The sequence below is a fragment of the Canis lupus genome, chromosome 35 (assembly GCF_048164855.1).
Source record: "Canis lupus baileyi chromosome 35, mCanLup2.hap1, whole genome shotgun sequence".
Classification (NCBI taxonomy): Eukaryota; Metazoa; Chordata; class Mammalia; order Carnivora; family Canidae; genus Canis; species Canis lupus.
In genome coordinates, this window is record NC_132872.1 from 15339672 (window position 1) to 15354080 (window position 14409).

General features: G+C 42.3%; 1 protein-coding gene across 6 annotated transcripts in view; it reads right to left on the bottom strand.

The window, feature by feature from the left end:
- NECTIN3 (nectin cell adhesion molecule 3) overlaps positions 1-14409 on the bottom strand; it is a 301843-nt gene that overhangs the window by 130212 nt on the left and 157222 nt on the right. For all 6 annotated transcript variants that reach the window (XM_072812400.1, XM_072812403.1, XM_072812406.1 and 3 more), the window contains one exon: positions 220-292. In XM_072812400.1, the coding sequence (XP_072668501.1) occupies positions 220-292 (73 nt within the window). The remainder of the gene's footprint in view (positions 1-219; positions 293-14409) is intronic.

The window sequence follows — 14409 nt, forward strand, 5'->3', positions numbered from 1 at the left end:
TATCGTGATGGCTAACACCACAGATCAAAGAGTAATTTTAACTTTCCAGTCTCATTATTTAAGAAATACATTTCTTAAGACAGTGGCTGTCATTGATAATGATTACTCTGATAGATCTGGACAAAGTCAATTGAAAACCTTCTGGAAAGGATTCACCATTCTAGATATCATTAAGAACTCACATGATTCATGGGAAAAGGTCAAAATATCAACACTCACAGAGTTTGGAAGAAGCTGACTCCAACCGTAATGGATGACTTTGAGGGATGCGAGACTTGAGTGGAGGACATAACTGCAGATGGGATAGAAATAACAAAAGGACTGGAATTAGAAGTGCAGCCTGACACTCAGATGATGGTTAGCCCTTCTTAGCAATCAAATATTTTTAAATTAAGGCACGTGCATTGTTTTGTTTTGTTGTTTTGTTTTTTAGACACAATGCTATTTAACACTTTGTTGACCACGGTATAGTGTAAGCATAACTTTTATATGCACTGGGAAACCAAAAATTTCATTTGATTTGCTCTATTGTGATAGTCACTTGATTGTGGTGCTCTAGAACCAGACCTGCAGCATCTCCAAGGTATGTCTGCACATTGACTGTGATTCTCAGAATTTATGTCTGATAATACTGAAAACATCTGGAAATCTCTTAAGGGGTCCTGATTTCAAGAGTTTTCCCACCTGACTGTAATTTTGCATAGTAAATTCAGGTCCAAATATTTCCCATCTTTGATGAAGAAGCCAGAAACAAACAAACGAAAGAGCTAGTATGAGTTCAAGTCAACAATAAACCCAAGGACACAAGATAAATGAGAGATTCGGGCATTACACGCTCACAGGTAACGTGCTGAGACACCGTTTTGCACTTCTCGCTTAAGCATTCAGAGATGCTTCTGCCAGTTTCAAACAGGAATCCACATGTAGCTCTGGGCTTCAAAGAATGAAATAAAACAATAATTTCAATTTTATAAGTCCTCAGAGTGAAAACAACTGAGACCGTAGCCTTTTTCTGGCTGTTGTGTGTTCCAGTCCCTGCAGGCCAATTAAGTTCTTTCAAAGCCCCAGCAAGGGCTTGAAGGTTAATTAAAATGTGTGATTTAGGAAAAGCTGAGGATAGTATATAGTGCACATACTCCACCAGCTGCCTTCGAAGCAACATTTAATTAACCAGCAGTGAGGCTCAGCACCTGCTTTTTTTTTTCTCCCATGTCTGCACAGACACCATGGAAGCAGAGTGCCAAGGTCTCGGTAGGTAATGCGCGTAAAGACAGTGAGGGGAACATCTATCTATGCCTCACTTCCCCTCCCCTTAGAGAGGGATCCTGCTTTTTTGGTGTCTTCATTATCATACTGTCCTAAGACTTCCTCCCACAAATAATAGGTCCTGCCCCACTGCCCCTCACCCAAAGCCCCACCTCCTACGCCCCCTCTACACACTACTTCCCACCTATTTTCTGCTTTTCACGGTGGCAGCTACTTGGCTACTTAGCCAATGGCCTGTTGAGATGCTAACTTTCGCTGTCAATGCCTGAATTTTAACTGAAGGGTCTATGTGACGAAAGCCCATCAGATCCCTGTCTCCTGGTATTCACACCCTTGTAAAATCTGCTCCACATATTTTACCAGAGTTAGCCTGGGTGATCAATAGCTGGTAACAGAAGTGATGGTATATCATTTCTAACATTAGGTTATAAGAAATATTTCCATCTTAGGAGAGGCCTTTTTAGTCTCAAGGCATGGAAATTCATGTGAATAAGCTTGGAGGTGGCTCCTGTGACCTCCGTTAAGCCTTCAGAGCCTACAGACTTGCTGGATTGCTTGGTGGCAACTTCATGAGATCCTGACCTAGTACCACCCAGCTAAGTCGCTCCCAGATTCATAACCTACTGAAACTGTGAGATAAGCATTTTGTTGTCTTCAACTACTAAGTTTGGGTATAATTTGTTAGGCAGCAGTAGATAGCTAATATAGAATGCTGGGTCTTTCCCACATGATGGAAACATTTGACAGTACACAGAGGCGACTTGCTGTAGAGTGAGCTGAGCACCCTTTCCTGGGGGGCTTCTAGGAAAAAAGGACAAGGAGAGCAGACACTCTGGGAAAAGTATCACGTGGTGGTGGCGGTGGGGACCAACAGGAGAGTGTTGCTGGGCAGAAACAGCTGCACAGAAGAATGAAAGAAGTAACTGCTCAGGATACCAGGGTTTTCCCTTATCAGATTGGGCTCTGAAGCCTCTTCTGTCCCCCCCCCCCTTTCTCTCTTCCTCAAGCCTCAGATACCCTGAGGCTCTAGACTGGCTACATTTTGTCCTGTCAGACGTTTATCTCACATTATCTCTATCAAGGTATGTATCTCCTTTCTTTCTCTCCATGATTCCTTTGGGGTGATGACATACATCTGTGTTCCTTATGCATGAAGTGAGCTTTTGTGTAATGTTTCCCAAATGGCTAGTCAGGAGGAAGGATCATGGCACAGGAGAGAGGAAGATATGAGTCCTGTCTGGTGGACTAACGAGCAGAATCATGTGGGAAGACTTACTAGAATGTGGATTGTTCAGTCCTATTCAAGCCTTCATTCATTTAATGCATAGTTGCCCAAAGAGTTCAGGCACTGGTACAGGTGCAAGGATGCAAAAGTCAATAAATCAAATATCCTTGCCTGAATGAAGCTCGAATCAGAAATTTTTATTCAGGAGATTTGACTTCTTTCTGCGGCTCTGGTGTAGCCAGGCCAATCAACAACTGGCCTAATCCAACCTTAGGCCCAATATGTGACTTCCTCTTTGCATAGTCACTCTTTTTTATTATGGAATATCTGATATTTACCAAAGAATGTAACATCTATATGAGTTATAGAATATAACAATGAAATGAACATCTATGTAGCCATTACTAGCTGTCCCATCTACCTTTGCTTTCACCTCTTCCCTTCTCCTACTTTCACCAGAATCTTTTACCTCCTTGGTTAAGTTTATTCCTAAGTGTTTGATTCTTTTTGATGCTCTTGCAACTGGGACTGTTTCTTTTCTTTTCCTTTTTTTTTTTTTTTTTTAAGATTTTAGGTATTTATTCATGAGAGACGCTGAGAGAGAGGCAGAAACATAGGCAGAGGGAGAAGCCTATGGTGCCAAAGGATTGTTTCCTTAATTTCATTTTTGGAAAGATTGAACTCATTATTAGTATATAGAAATGCAAGTGATTTTTTATTTTTTTTTATTTTATTTTTTTTTCCTTTTTTTTTAAATTTATTTTTTATTGGTGTTCAATTTACTAACATACAGAATAACCCCCAGTGCCCGTCACCCATTCACTCCCACCCCCTGCCCTCCTCCCCTTCTACCACCCCTAGTTCGTTTCCCAGAGTTAGCAGTCTTTACGTTCTGTCTCCCTTTCTGATATTTCCCACACATTTCTTCTCCCTTCCCTTATATTCCCTTTCACTATTATTTATATTCCCCAAATGAATGAGAACATATAATGTTTGTCCTTCTCCGACTGACTTACTTCACTCAGCATAATACCCTCCAGTTCCATCCACGTTGAAGCAAATGGTGGGTATTTGTCATTTCTAATAGCTGAGTAATATTCCATTGTATACATAAACCACATCTTCTTTATCCATTCATCTTTCGTTGGACACCGAGGCTCCTTCCACAGTTTGGCTATCGTGGCCATTGCTGCTATAAACATCGGGGTGCATGTGTCCCGGCGTTTCATTGCATTTGTATCTTTGGGGTAAATCCCCAACAGTGCAATTGCTGGGTCGTAGGGCAGGTCTATTTTTAACTCTTTGAGGAACCTCCACACAGTTTTCCAGAGTGGCTGCACCAGTTCACATTCCCACCAACAGTGTAAGAGGGTTCCCTTTTCTCCGCATCCTCTCCAACATTTGTTGTTTCCTGCCTTGTTAATTTTCCCCATTCTCACTGGTGTGAGGTGGTATCTCATTGTGGTTTTGATTTGTATTTCCCTGATGGCAAGTGATGCAGAGCATTTTCTCATATGCATGTTGGCCATGTCTATGTCTTCCTCTGTGAGATTTCTGTTCATGTCTTTTGCCCATTTCATGATTGGATTGTTTGTTTCTTTGGTGTTGAGTTTAATAAGTTCTTTATAGATCTTGGAAACTAGCCCTTTATCTGATATGTCATTTGCAAATATCTTCTCCCATTCTGTAGGTTGTCTTTGAGTTTTGTTGACTGTATCCTTTGCTGTGCAAAAGCTTCTTATCTTGATGAAGTCCCAATAGTTCATTTTTGCTTTTGTTTCTTTTGCCTTCGTGGATGTATCTTGCAAGAAGTTACTATGGCCGAGTTCAAAAAGGGTGTTGCCTGTGGTCTTCTCTAGGATTTTGATGGAATCTTGTCTCACATTTAGATCTTTCATCCATTTTGAGTTTATCTTTGTGTATGGTGAAAGAGAGTGGTCTAGTTTCATTCTTCTGCATGTGGATGTCCAATTTTCCCAGCACCATTTATTGAAGAGACTGTCTTTCTTCCAATGGATAGTCTTTCCTCCTTTATCGAATATTAGTTGCCCATAAAGTTCAGGGTCCACTTCTGGATTCTCTATTCTGTTCCACTGATCTATGTGTCTGTTTTTGTGCCAGTACCACACTGTCTTGATGACCACAGCTTTGTAGTACAACCTGAAATCTGGCATTGTGATGCCCCCAGATATGGTTTTCTTTTTTAAAATTCCCCTGGCTATTCGGGGTCTTTTCTGATTCCACACAAATCTTAAAATAATTTGTTCTAACTCTCTGAAGAAAGTCCATGGTATTTTGATAGGGATTGCATTAAACGTGTATATTGCCCTGGGTAACATTGACATTTTCACAATATTAATTCTGCCAATCCATGAGCATGGAATATTTTTCCATCTCTTTGTGTCTTCCTCAATTTCTTTCAGAAGTGTTCTATAGTTTTGAGGGTATAGATCCTTTACATCTTTGGTGAGGTTTATTCCTAGGTATCTTATGCTTCTGGGTGCAATTGTAAATGGGATTGACTCCTTAATTTCTCTTTCTTCAGTCTCATTGTTAGTGTATAGAAATGCCACTGACTTCTGGGCATTGATTTTGTATCCTGCCACGCTACCGAATTGCTGTATGAGTTCTAGCAATCTTGGGGTGGAGACTTTTGGGTTTTCTATGTAGAGTATCATGTCATCGGCGAAGAGGGAGAGTTTGACTTCTTCTTTGCCAATTTGAATGCCTTTAATGTCTTTTTGTTGTCTGATTGCTGAGGCTAGGACTTCCAGTACTATGTTGAACAGCAGTGGTGAGAGTGGACATCCCTGTCTTGTTCCTGATCTTAGGGGAAAGGCTCCTAGTGCTTCCCCATTGAGAATGATATTTGCTGTGGGCTTTTCATAGATGGCTTTTAAGATGTCGAGGAATGTTCCCTCTATCCCTACACTCTGAAGAGTTTTGATCAGGAATGGATGCTGTATTTTGTCAAATGCTTTCTCTGCATCTAATGAGAGGATCATATGGTTCTTGGTTTTTCTCTTGCTGATATGATGAATCACATTGATTGTTTTACGGGTGTTGAACCAGCCTTGTGTCCCAGGGATAAATCCTACTTGGTCATGGTGAATAATTTTCTTAGTGTACTGTTGGATCCTATTGGCCAGTATCTTGTTGAGAATTTTTGCATCCATGTTCATCAGGGATATTGGTCTGTAATTCTCCTTTTTGGTGGGGTCTTTGTCTGGCTTTGGAATTAAGGTGATGCTGGCTTCATAGAACGAATTTGGAAGTACTCCATCTCTTTCTATCTTTCCAAACAGCTTTAGGAGAATAGGTATGGTTTCTTCTTTAAACGTTTGATAAAATTCCCCTGGGAAGCCATCTGGCCCTGGACTCTTGTGTCTTGGGAGGTTTTTGATGACTGCTTCAATTTCCTCCCTGGTTATTGGCCTGTTCAGGTTTTCTATTTCTTCCTGTTCCAGTTTTGGTAGTTTGTGGCTTTCCAGGAATGCGTCCATTTCTTCTAGATTGCCTAATTTATTGGCGTATAGCTGTTCATAATATGTTTTTAAAATTGTATTTCCTTGGTGTTGGTAGTGATCTCTCCTTTCTCATTCATGATTTTATTAATTTGAGTCTTCTCTCTCTTCTTTTTAATAAGGCTGGCTAATGGTTTATCTATCTTATTAATTCTTTCAAAGAACCAACTCCTGGTTCTGTTGATCTGTTCCACAGTTCTTCTGGTCTTGATTTCGTTGAGTTCTGCTCGAATCTTTATTAACTCCCTTCTCTTGGGTGTAGGATCTATTTGCTGTTTTTTCTCTAGCTCCTTTATGTGTAAGGTTAGCTTTTGTATTTGAGTTCTTTCCAGTTTTTGAATGGATGCTTGTATTGCGATGTATTTCCCCCTTAGGACTGCTTTTGCTGCATCCCAAAGATTTTGAATGGTTGTATCTTCATTCTCATTAGTTTCCATGAATCTTTTTAATTCTTCCTTAATTTCCTGGTTGACCCTTTTATCTTTTAGCAGGATGGTCCTTAACCTCCACGTGTTTGAGGTCCTTCCAAACTTCTTGTTGTGATTTAGTTCTAATTTCAAGGCATTATGGTCCGAGAATATGCAGGGGACGATCCCAATCTTTTGGTATCGGTTCAGACCCGATTTGTGACCCAATATGTGGTCTATTCTGGAGAAAGTTCCATGTGCGCTTGAGAAGAATGTGTATTCAGTTGAGTTTGGATGTAAAGTTCTGTAGATATCTGTGAAATCCATCTGGTCCAGTGTATCATTTAAAGCTCTCGTTTCTTTGGAGATGTTGTGCTTAGAAGACCTATCGAGTATAGAAAGAGCTAGATTGAAGTCACCAAGTATAAGTGTATTATTATCTAAGTATTTCTTCACTTTGGTTAATAATTGATTGATATATTTGGCAGCTCCCACATTCGGGGCATATATATTGAGGATTGTTAAGTCCTCTTGTTGAATAGATCCTTTAAGTATGAGATAGTGTCCCTCTTCATCTCTCACTACAGTCTTTGGGGTAAATTTTAGTTTATCTGATATAAGGATGGCTACCCCTGCTTTCTTTTGAGGACCATTCGAATGGTAAATGGTTCTCCAACCTTTTGTTTTCAGGCTGTAGGTGTCTTTCTGTCTAAAATGAGTCTCTTGTAGACAGCAAATAGATGGGTCCTGCTTTTTTATCCAGTCTGAAACCCTGCGCCTTTTGATGGGGTCATTAAGCCCGTTCACATTCAGAGTTACTATTGAGAGATATGAGTTTAGTGTCATCATGATATCTATTCAGTCTTTGTTTTTGTGGACTGTTCCACTGAACTTCTTCTTAAAGGGGAATTTTAAGAGTCCCCCTTAAAATTTCTTGCAGAGCTGGTTTGGAGGTCACATATTCTTTTAGTTGCTGCCTGTCTTGGAAGCTCTTTATCTCTCCTTCCATTTTGAATGAGAGCCTTGCTGGATAAAGTATTCTTGGTTGCATGTTCTTCTCATTTAGGACCCTGAATATATCCTGTCAGCCCTTTCTGGCCTGCCAGGTCTCTGTGGAGAGGTCTGCTGTTACCCTAATACTCCTCCCCATAAAAGTCAGGGATTTCTTGTCTCTTGCTGCTTTAAGGATCTTCTCCTTATCTTTGGAATTTGCAAGCTTCACAATTAAATGTCGAGGTGTTGAACGGTTTTTATTGATTTTAGGGGGGGATCTCTCTATTTCCTGGATCTGAATGCCTGTTTCCCTTCCCAGATTAGGAAAGTTTTCAGCTAGAATTTGTTCAAATACATATTCTGGCCCTCTGTCCCTTTCGGCGCCCTCGGGAACCCAAATTAAACGTAGGTTTTTCTTCCTCAGGCTGTCGTTTATTTCCCTTAATCTATCTTCATGGTCTTTTGTTTGTCTCTTTTTTCCTCAGTTTCCCTCTTTGCTATCAACTTGTCTTCTAGGTCACTCACTCGTTCTTCCACCTCGTTAACCCTCGTCGTTAGGACTTCTAGTTTGGATTGCATCTCATTCAATTGATTTTTAATTTCTGCCTGATTAGCTCTAAATTCTGCAGTCATGAAGTCTCTTGAGTCCTTTATGCTTTTTTCTAGAGCCACCAGTAGCTGTATAACAGTGCTTCTGAATTGGCTTTCTGACATTGAATTGTAATCCAGATTTTGTAACTCTGTGGGAGGGAGGACTGTTTCTGATTCTTTCTTTTGAGGTGAGGTTTTCCTTCTAGTCATTTTGCTCAGTGCACATTTGCACAGTGCAGAGTGGCCAAAAGCAAGTTGTATTGGGAAAAAGAGAAAAAGAGAGGAGAGAAAGAAGTAAAGAAAAGAGAATGAGAAAAAAAAGGGAAGAAAAAAACGAAAAAAAAAGAAGAAAAAGAGAAAGAAAATGAAAGGAGAAAAAAAGGGGGGTGGGGGAAGGAAACAAATCAAAAAGCAAAACAAAACAAAAACAAAAACAAAAACAAAAACAAAAAAAAGAACCACCAGGGAGTATCTTCTGATTCTGTGTACTTTAAGTCCCTTGGCTTCTCCTGGAAGTTGTCCGTCTAGCTGGTGTTCTGGGGGAGGGGCCTGTTGTGCTGATTTTCAGGTGTTAGCAGTTGGGGGAGCTGCTGTGCCCCTGCCTGGTGCAGGGCTCAGTGGGGGTTGTTTACCCCGTGAGGCCGCAGGAGGAACAGCCCCAGTGGCGGGGCAGCTCTGGAAACCTGGATTCAGCTCCGGAGCTCTCCGTCTGCAGGGCCTGGAGGCTCCGGGGCGGGGCCGCTGATGTGCTCAGCTGGGGCAGGAGCGTCCTTGCTGTCCTGGGCCCTCCCGGCCTCTGCCTGTCCCGGAGGAGGCCGGATCCTGGGCTGTGTCCCGGCGCCCTGTGCTCCGGAGCCTGCGCTGGTGGATTCGCGCTCCCGGGCCGCGCAGCCCCCTCCGCGGAGCCGCCGCCCGAGCCCCCCGAGCTGCTCCTGGAACCGCGCAGCCCCCTCCGCACGGAGCCTCTTCCTCTGCCCGAGCCCCCCGAGCTGCTCCGGGTCCCGCCGCGCGCTGCAGCCCTTAGGGAGCTCGGCGCACTCTCCCGGGGCGCAGGTGCCTGTTAGTGTCCCCGGGAGCCCGCGGGCATCCCCGCCCTCCGGGTCCTGCTCCACCTCCCTGGAGCCCCTTTCCCCCGGGAAGGTCGGTGCAGCTCCTGCGTCTCCGGGACGGGGCTCTCCTGTCCTGGGGACCCTCGCCCCGGCCTCAGCCCGGCTCCTCGCGGCCCCTCCCCCTCGGAGGCCTTTTGTGTCTTTATTTCTTTGTCCCCGTCCTCCTACCTGATAGAAGCGCGACCTCTTCTCCCCGTAGCGTTCCAGCTGGTCTCTCTTTAAGTCTCAGGCCGAATTCATAGATTTTCAGGATAATTGGAAGGTTTTCTAGGTAATTTGGTGGAGACAGGTGATTTGGGGACCCTGCTCTCCCGCCATCTTGCTCCTCCCTCCGCAAGTGTTTTTTTAATGTTGATTTTGTATCTTGAAAGCTTGCTGAACTCACTTATTATTTCTAACAGTTTAGGATCATACACCATGACCAAGTGGGATTTATCCCTGCAATGCAATGATGGTTCAACGTATGCAAATCAATTAATGTAACACAGCACATTAACAGAAAGAAGGATAAAAACCTCATGATCATCTCAATCAATACGGAAAATGCATTGGACAAATTCAACACCACTTCATGATTAAAACTCTCAACGAGCTAGGTATGAAGGAACTCACCTCAACACAACGAAGGCCACATATGAAAAGGCCACAGTTAATATCATACTAAAACTGAAAGCTTTTCCACTAACATCTGGAATAAGATAAGAACAAGAACGTCCACTCTTGCTATTTCTATTTAATATCCTATAGGAAGTCCTAGGTGGAGTACTCAGTCAAGAAAAAAAAGGGGGGGTTCAAATCAGGAAAGAACTAAAAGTATCTCTGTTTGCAGATGACATCATTTTATATGTAAAACTCTAAAGAGTGACACCTGGGTGGCTCAGTGGTTGAGAATCTGCCTTCAGTCCAGGGCATGATCCTGGAGTCCTGAGATGGAGTCCCGCCTCAGAATCCTGGCAGGGAGCCTGCTTCTCCCTCTGCCCATGTGTCTCCCATGAATGAATAAATAAAATTTTAAAAAGAAAAGAAAACTCTAAAGACTACACACACAGACACACACAAATATTAGAACTAATAAATTCAGTAAGATTTTAGGATACAAAATTAACACATGAAGATCAATTGCATTTCTATGATTTCTATGCATATCCATTATGATAGATTGGTAGCAGTGGGTCTACTTTGACTAGTACAAGAGGTCCCTGGACTGAACCTCAAAAGAAGGGCCACCTGCCCACCAATGGTACTTTGCAATTAGTCTTGGGGACAGGTGTTTTTCTTTTTGGGGGAGGGGCGGGGGGTGATGCAGGCATTTTAAATAAAGTACCGTGCAGTGAAAATAGCATGAACTCTGGGGTCAGTCAGGCCTGAGTTCAAGTTTTCCTCCAACCACTCCCTATTTTCTGACTTTGAGAAAAACTGTTTTCTCTCACTGAACCTTTGTTTCTCATCGGTAAAATGAGGCTATTAATATTTACTTCACAGCTTTGTTGTCAGAATGAGATATGGCATGCCATATATGAATGTAGAATGCCTCAAATTTAGTAGATAGCTCCATATAACGTGACTGTGAGTGGTGGCCATAGTAGAGTACGTAGTAAGAGTAAAAGCAAAAAGCTTTATCAAGGTTTTATAAGTTATATGCCTGGGTACCAGCTTTAGAACCCACACCCCCACCCCGGCCCCACCCAAGAATACGGAGATTTTCAGGACTCTCTTCCTTCCCAAGTTTCTTAGAAACCCTGGACAGAAGAGAGGATGTGAGCATGTTAGTATGGAGAGCGGCTAACAAGGTTACAAGTATATCTACTCCCTGTGGTGTTCCTGAATGTAGTCAAACCAGAGTAGATTCCATGAGTTTGTGACTGGGAGGCAATATGGTGAACCGGGAAAAGCATATTTTGGCACCAGATGCCTGGAGGTTCTAATGTATTCTCTGCAGCCTGCTTATGAGCAGTGTTAGGAGGATAGTTCCTCTCAGACTTGGTTTACTCATCTACAAAATAGAAATAATATCTAACTCACTGCAAGCATTTAGTGAGGTAATATACATGAATCTCCGAACACAGTTCCTGGCATCTAGAAAATCCTCACCAAATATTAATATCCTTTCTTACTGTTCCCCCATCTGAATCATATGGCACAACTCTAATAACTCACAGAGATTTAGAAGAAACTCCAGGGCTTAGTTATGATTCAAAAAGGAGGAGAGGTATGTTATAACCCTTTCAGATGTGCAATCAATTGCCAGGAGAGAGGAAATCATTTGTACGCCCGAATTTTTATGTTATTTGTGCTTTACTTGCAGATAGTACTTAAAATACACAGGATTCAAATAAACCTACAAAATTATTCAAACCACAGATGAAGCATAGATGAATATTTAACTGTTACTTCTATAATAACAAGGACTATCTCTATGGAAGACCTAGCGGTGAAAGGGGACTTAGAGCACCCCCTCCAGGCTAAATGCAAATCCCATATAGAAGCCCATCTATAGAGACCGAATACTAGGATGCCCGGATTCAAATCCCAGTCCTGCCTCAAATTCGTTGTGTGACACTGAGCAATAAACTCTCTGAGCCTCAGTCTTCTCATGTCTAGAATGGGAATAATTATAGTTCACAGGGTTGTCGTGAGAGCTTCTTTTTTTTTTAGAAAAGAAAGCAATATATGTTAAGTGCTTATGTACACCACTGCCTGGTAAGGAGTAAATATAAGTGGACACTACCACTTTCAAGTGGCCACTGAGCTCTAGCTCGAAATTTCAGGAAAAGCCAAGACTCTCAGGCCTTCTACTGTTGGGTAGTGCTGGTCCTGCCCTCTGTTACAGATTAAAGCGAGGGTTTTCTTTATTCAACAAGATGCAGCCCCCCAATGCTCTCTATCTCTCCTGTGGTTTCTGTCGTGAAGGGGTTCTAGTCGCCCCCATTCCCTTAGCTTCTCTCCTCTAACTGCTCCCAGTTTGTCAGTGACCTTTCTGGAGTGCACCACACAGCATTAACCGACATGGCCAAGTAAAATGGGACTGGGGTTTCCATTGGTAAAGACTGACTCTGTACCTTTACCAGTACAGAATCCCACTGGGCTAGGTTTTGGTTTGTTGTATGTAATATAGGATCAAGCTTATTTGGTGCTACATGTAGGCATTTACCTCTTGGGTTTTACCTTACTCATTGATCCCAGTGTTCCATCTGTTCCGTCCTACTAATAGCACTTTGAATTTTTTATCCCACTTGTGTGTCAGCTACAAACAAAGCTACAAACCAGACGAGAAGCTTCATCCAAATCATGAAGATAAGGGGATTTTCTTAAATTGTTGACAGTTAAGAGAAGAAGAGAACTCGTCAGTGTGTGCGACAGAAGGAGGGGTAAGGCATCTTCTGGACCCGGCTTACCAAGGATAAGGTGGCCTGGAGTTATCTCTACAAGCCAAGGAAAGCCGCTAATCAACAGCAAAGTTAATTTACCTATTAATCAATCAATCATTGGGGAGATGCCTGAAAGAAGAAATACCCAGGCTAAAATTCACAGAGGGAGAAGTGACCAATACCAGATACTCTGAGAAAATGTTTTATTAGAGACAGGTGACTGGATTCCTGAAAAAGGTAGAAAAAAAACTTTATGCAAAACAAGATAACCGGAAACATCCCATAGAAACTGCAGTTAGATCATAATTCACTGGGGTCTGCTAATGCAAGCAGGACTTCTTTTCTAGAAATGCTGGAGGGAAAAGACTGCTGTGTCTCATAACAGATATAGACTCTCAGGCTACATGATTTACACCTTCCATATATGCAGATAACTAAGAGATAGAAAAGACAGATTCATTTCCTTCAGGGATTTGCTTTAGAATTAAGTAGAAAGAATGAAAACACATAAATAGAACACAGTCATAGTGAATAGCAAGGAGAACCCAAGGGAGACAAAAAAAAAAAAAAGGTGTGTGGGGGGGAATAGGGAGGAAACCAAAATATTATTGAAAGCCTAGTAACTATGTGCCAAGTGATTTCCATCCATGATCTCTTTTATTCCTTGCCAAGATTCTTTAGTATGAATAATCCATTTTTATAGATGAAAAAATTGATGCTCAATGAGCTTAAGTAATTTTCTCAAGGCTCACAGGTAAGAAGCCAAATATGACTCAAACAAGGTTTATCTGCCTCCAAATCCTACACTCCCTCAATGCAACACATTGCCTCCTTGGGTTACAGTCCATTTGGGGAGAGCGGATATACACAAACTAGACAACACAAATTATGCCAGAGAGAACCGAACTGATCATTGATAGTATTGATACTCTGGTGGCGTGGATTGGAAACTGTTTTGGAGTTCAAAAACAAAGAAAAGCAAAGGAATCTGGAAGTGTCAGAGAAGGTGGCTCTGCAGGAAAGTTGGCCATGTGTCGAGTCCTGTAAGACAGGTAGAGATTGTGACTGGCAGGGTTGGGGGGGGGGGGCAGGAAAATACAAGACATGATAGGAAGAAAAGAGGAGCCATTTCTCAAGAAAGTCTATTAAGACCTAGGATGGTAATGATGTGGAGTGTGAAGGATAGAGAAGAAAAATGTGACTCCTCCAAAGTGTAACGGTGATATCACTGCTGAGAGTCAAAGGAAAAGATGCTTTTAGACAAAAGATAATAAATTACTTTTGGAATTACTGAATCTGGGATGATGGTGATTTACACAACCTAAAATCTTAGTAGAAGAGACAAACTAAAGCTGGTAAGAAAGTAGGGCTTAGAGTGGAGTTATGAGAGGTACTTTGACATTGAGGTAGTCGCTGAACTTAAGGATCTTACTGAGAAGAGAAGACTAGAAGATGAGAGACAAGTATTGCTGAAAATCCATAATTATATAAGAGGGTCCAGTGAAAGGTCACCAGAAACCTTTTAAGACCTCAGAATGGGGCAGAGTCACAAAAGCCAAAGTAGGAGAGGGTCTCAGATGTGGTACAGTACACGGGTGGCTTCAGTTCTCCACCACTCCCTACGTCCACCCTGCAGGCGAGGTCCCATTAGTGGTGAATGTACTTCCCTGCCTGAGACTTTGGGTTTACCATTGTGACTTATTTTATTCAGTGGTAAATGGGAAGAAATGATGGTGTGCCAGCTCCAAGCCTAGGCCTCAAGAAGCCTTTCTGCTTAGCTTCTCATGTCTCTGCTTGACAGGAACATGTCTCAGCTTTCCCACTGGTCATGGGAGGAGAACAATCAATAGAAGAGCCTCCCTGCCTGAACTCAGTACAGCAGAGCCACTCCAGCAGCCACAGCCTGAAGAGAGAGCCACCGGCCAA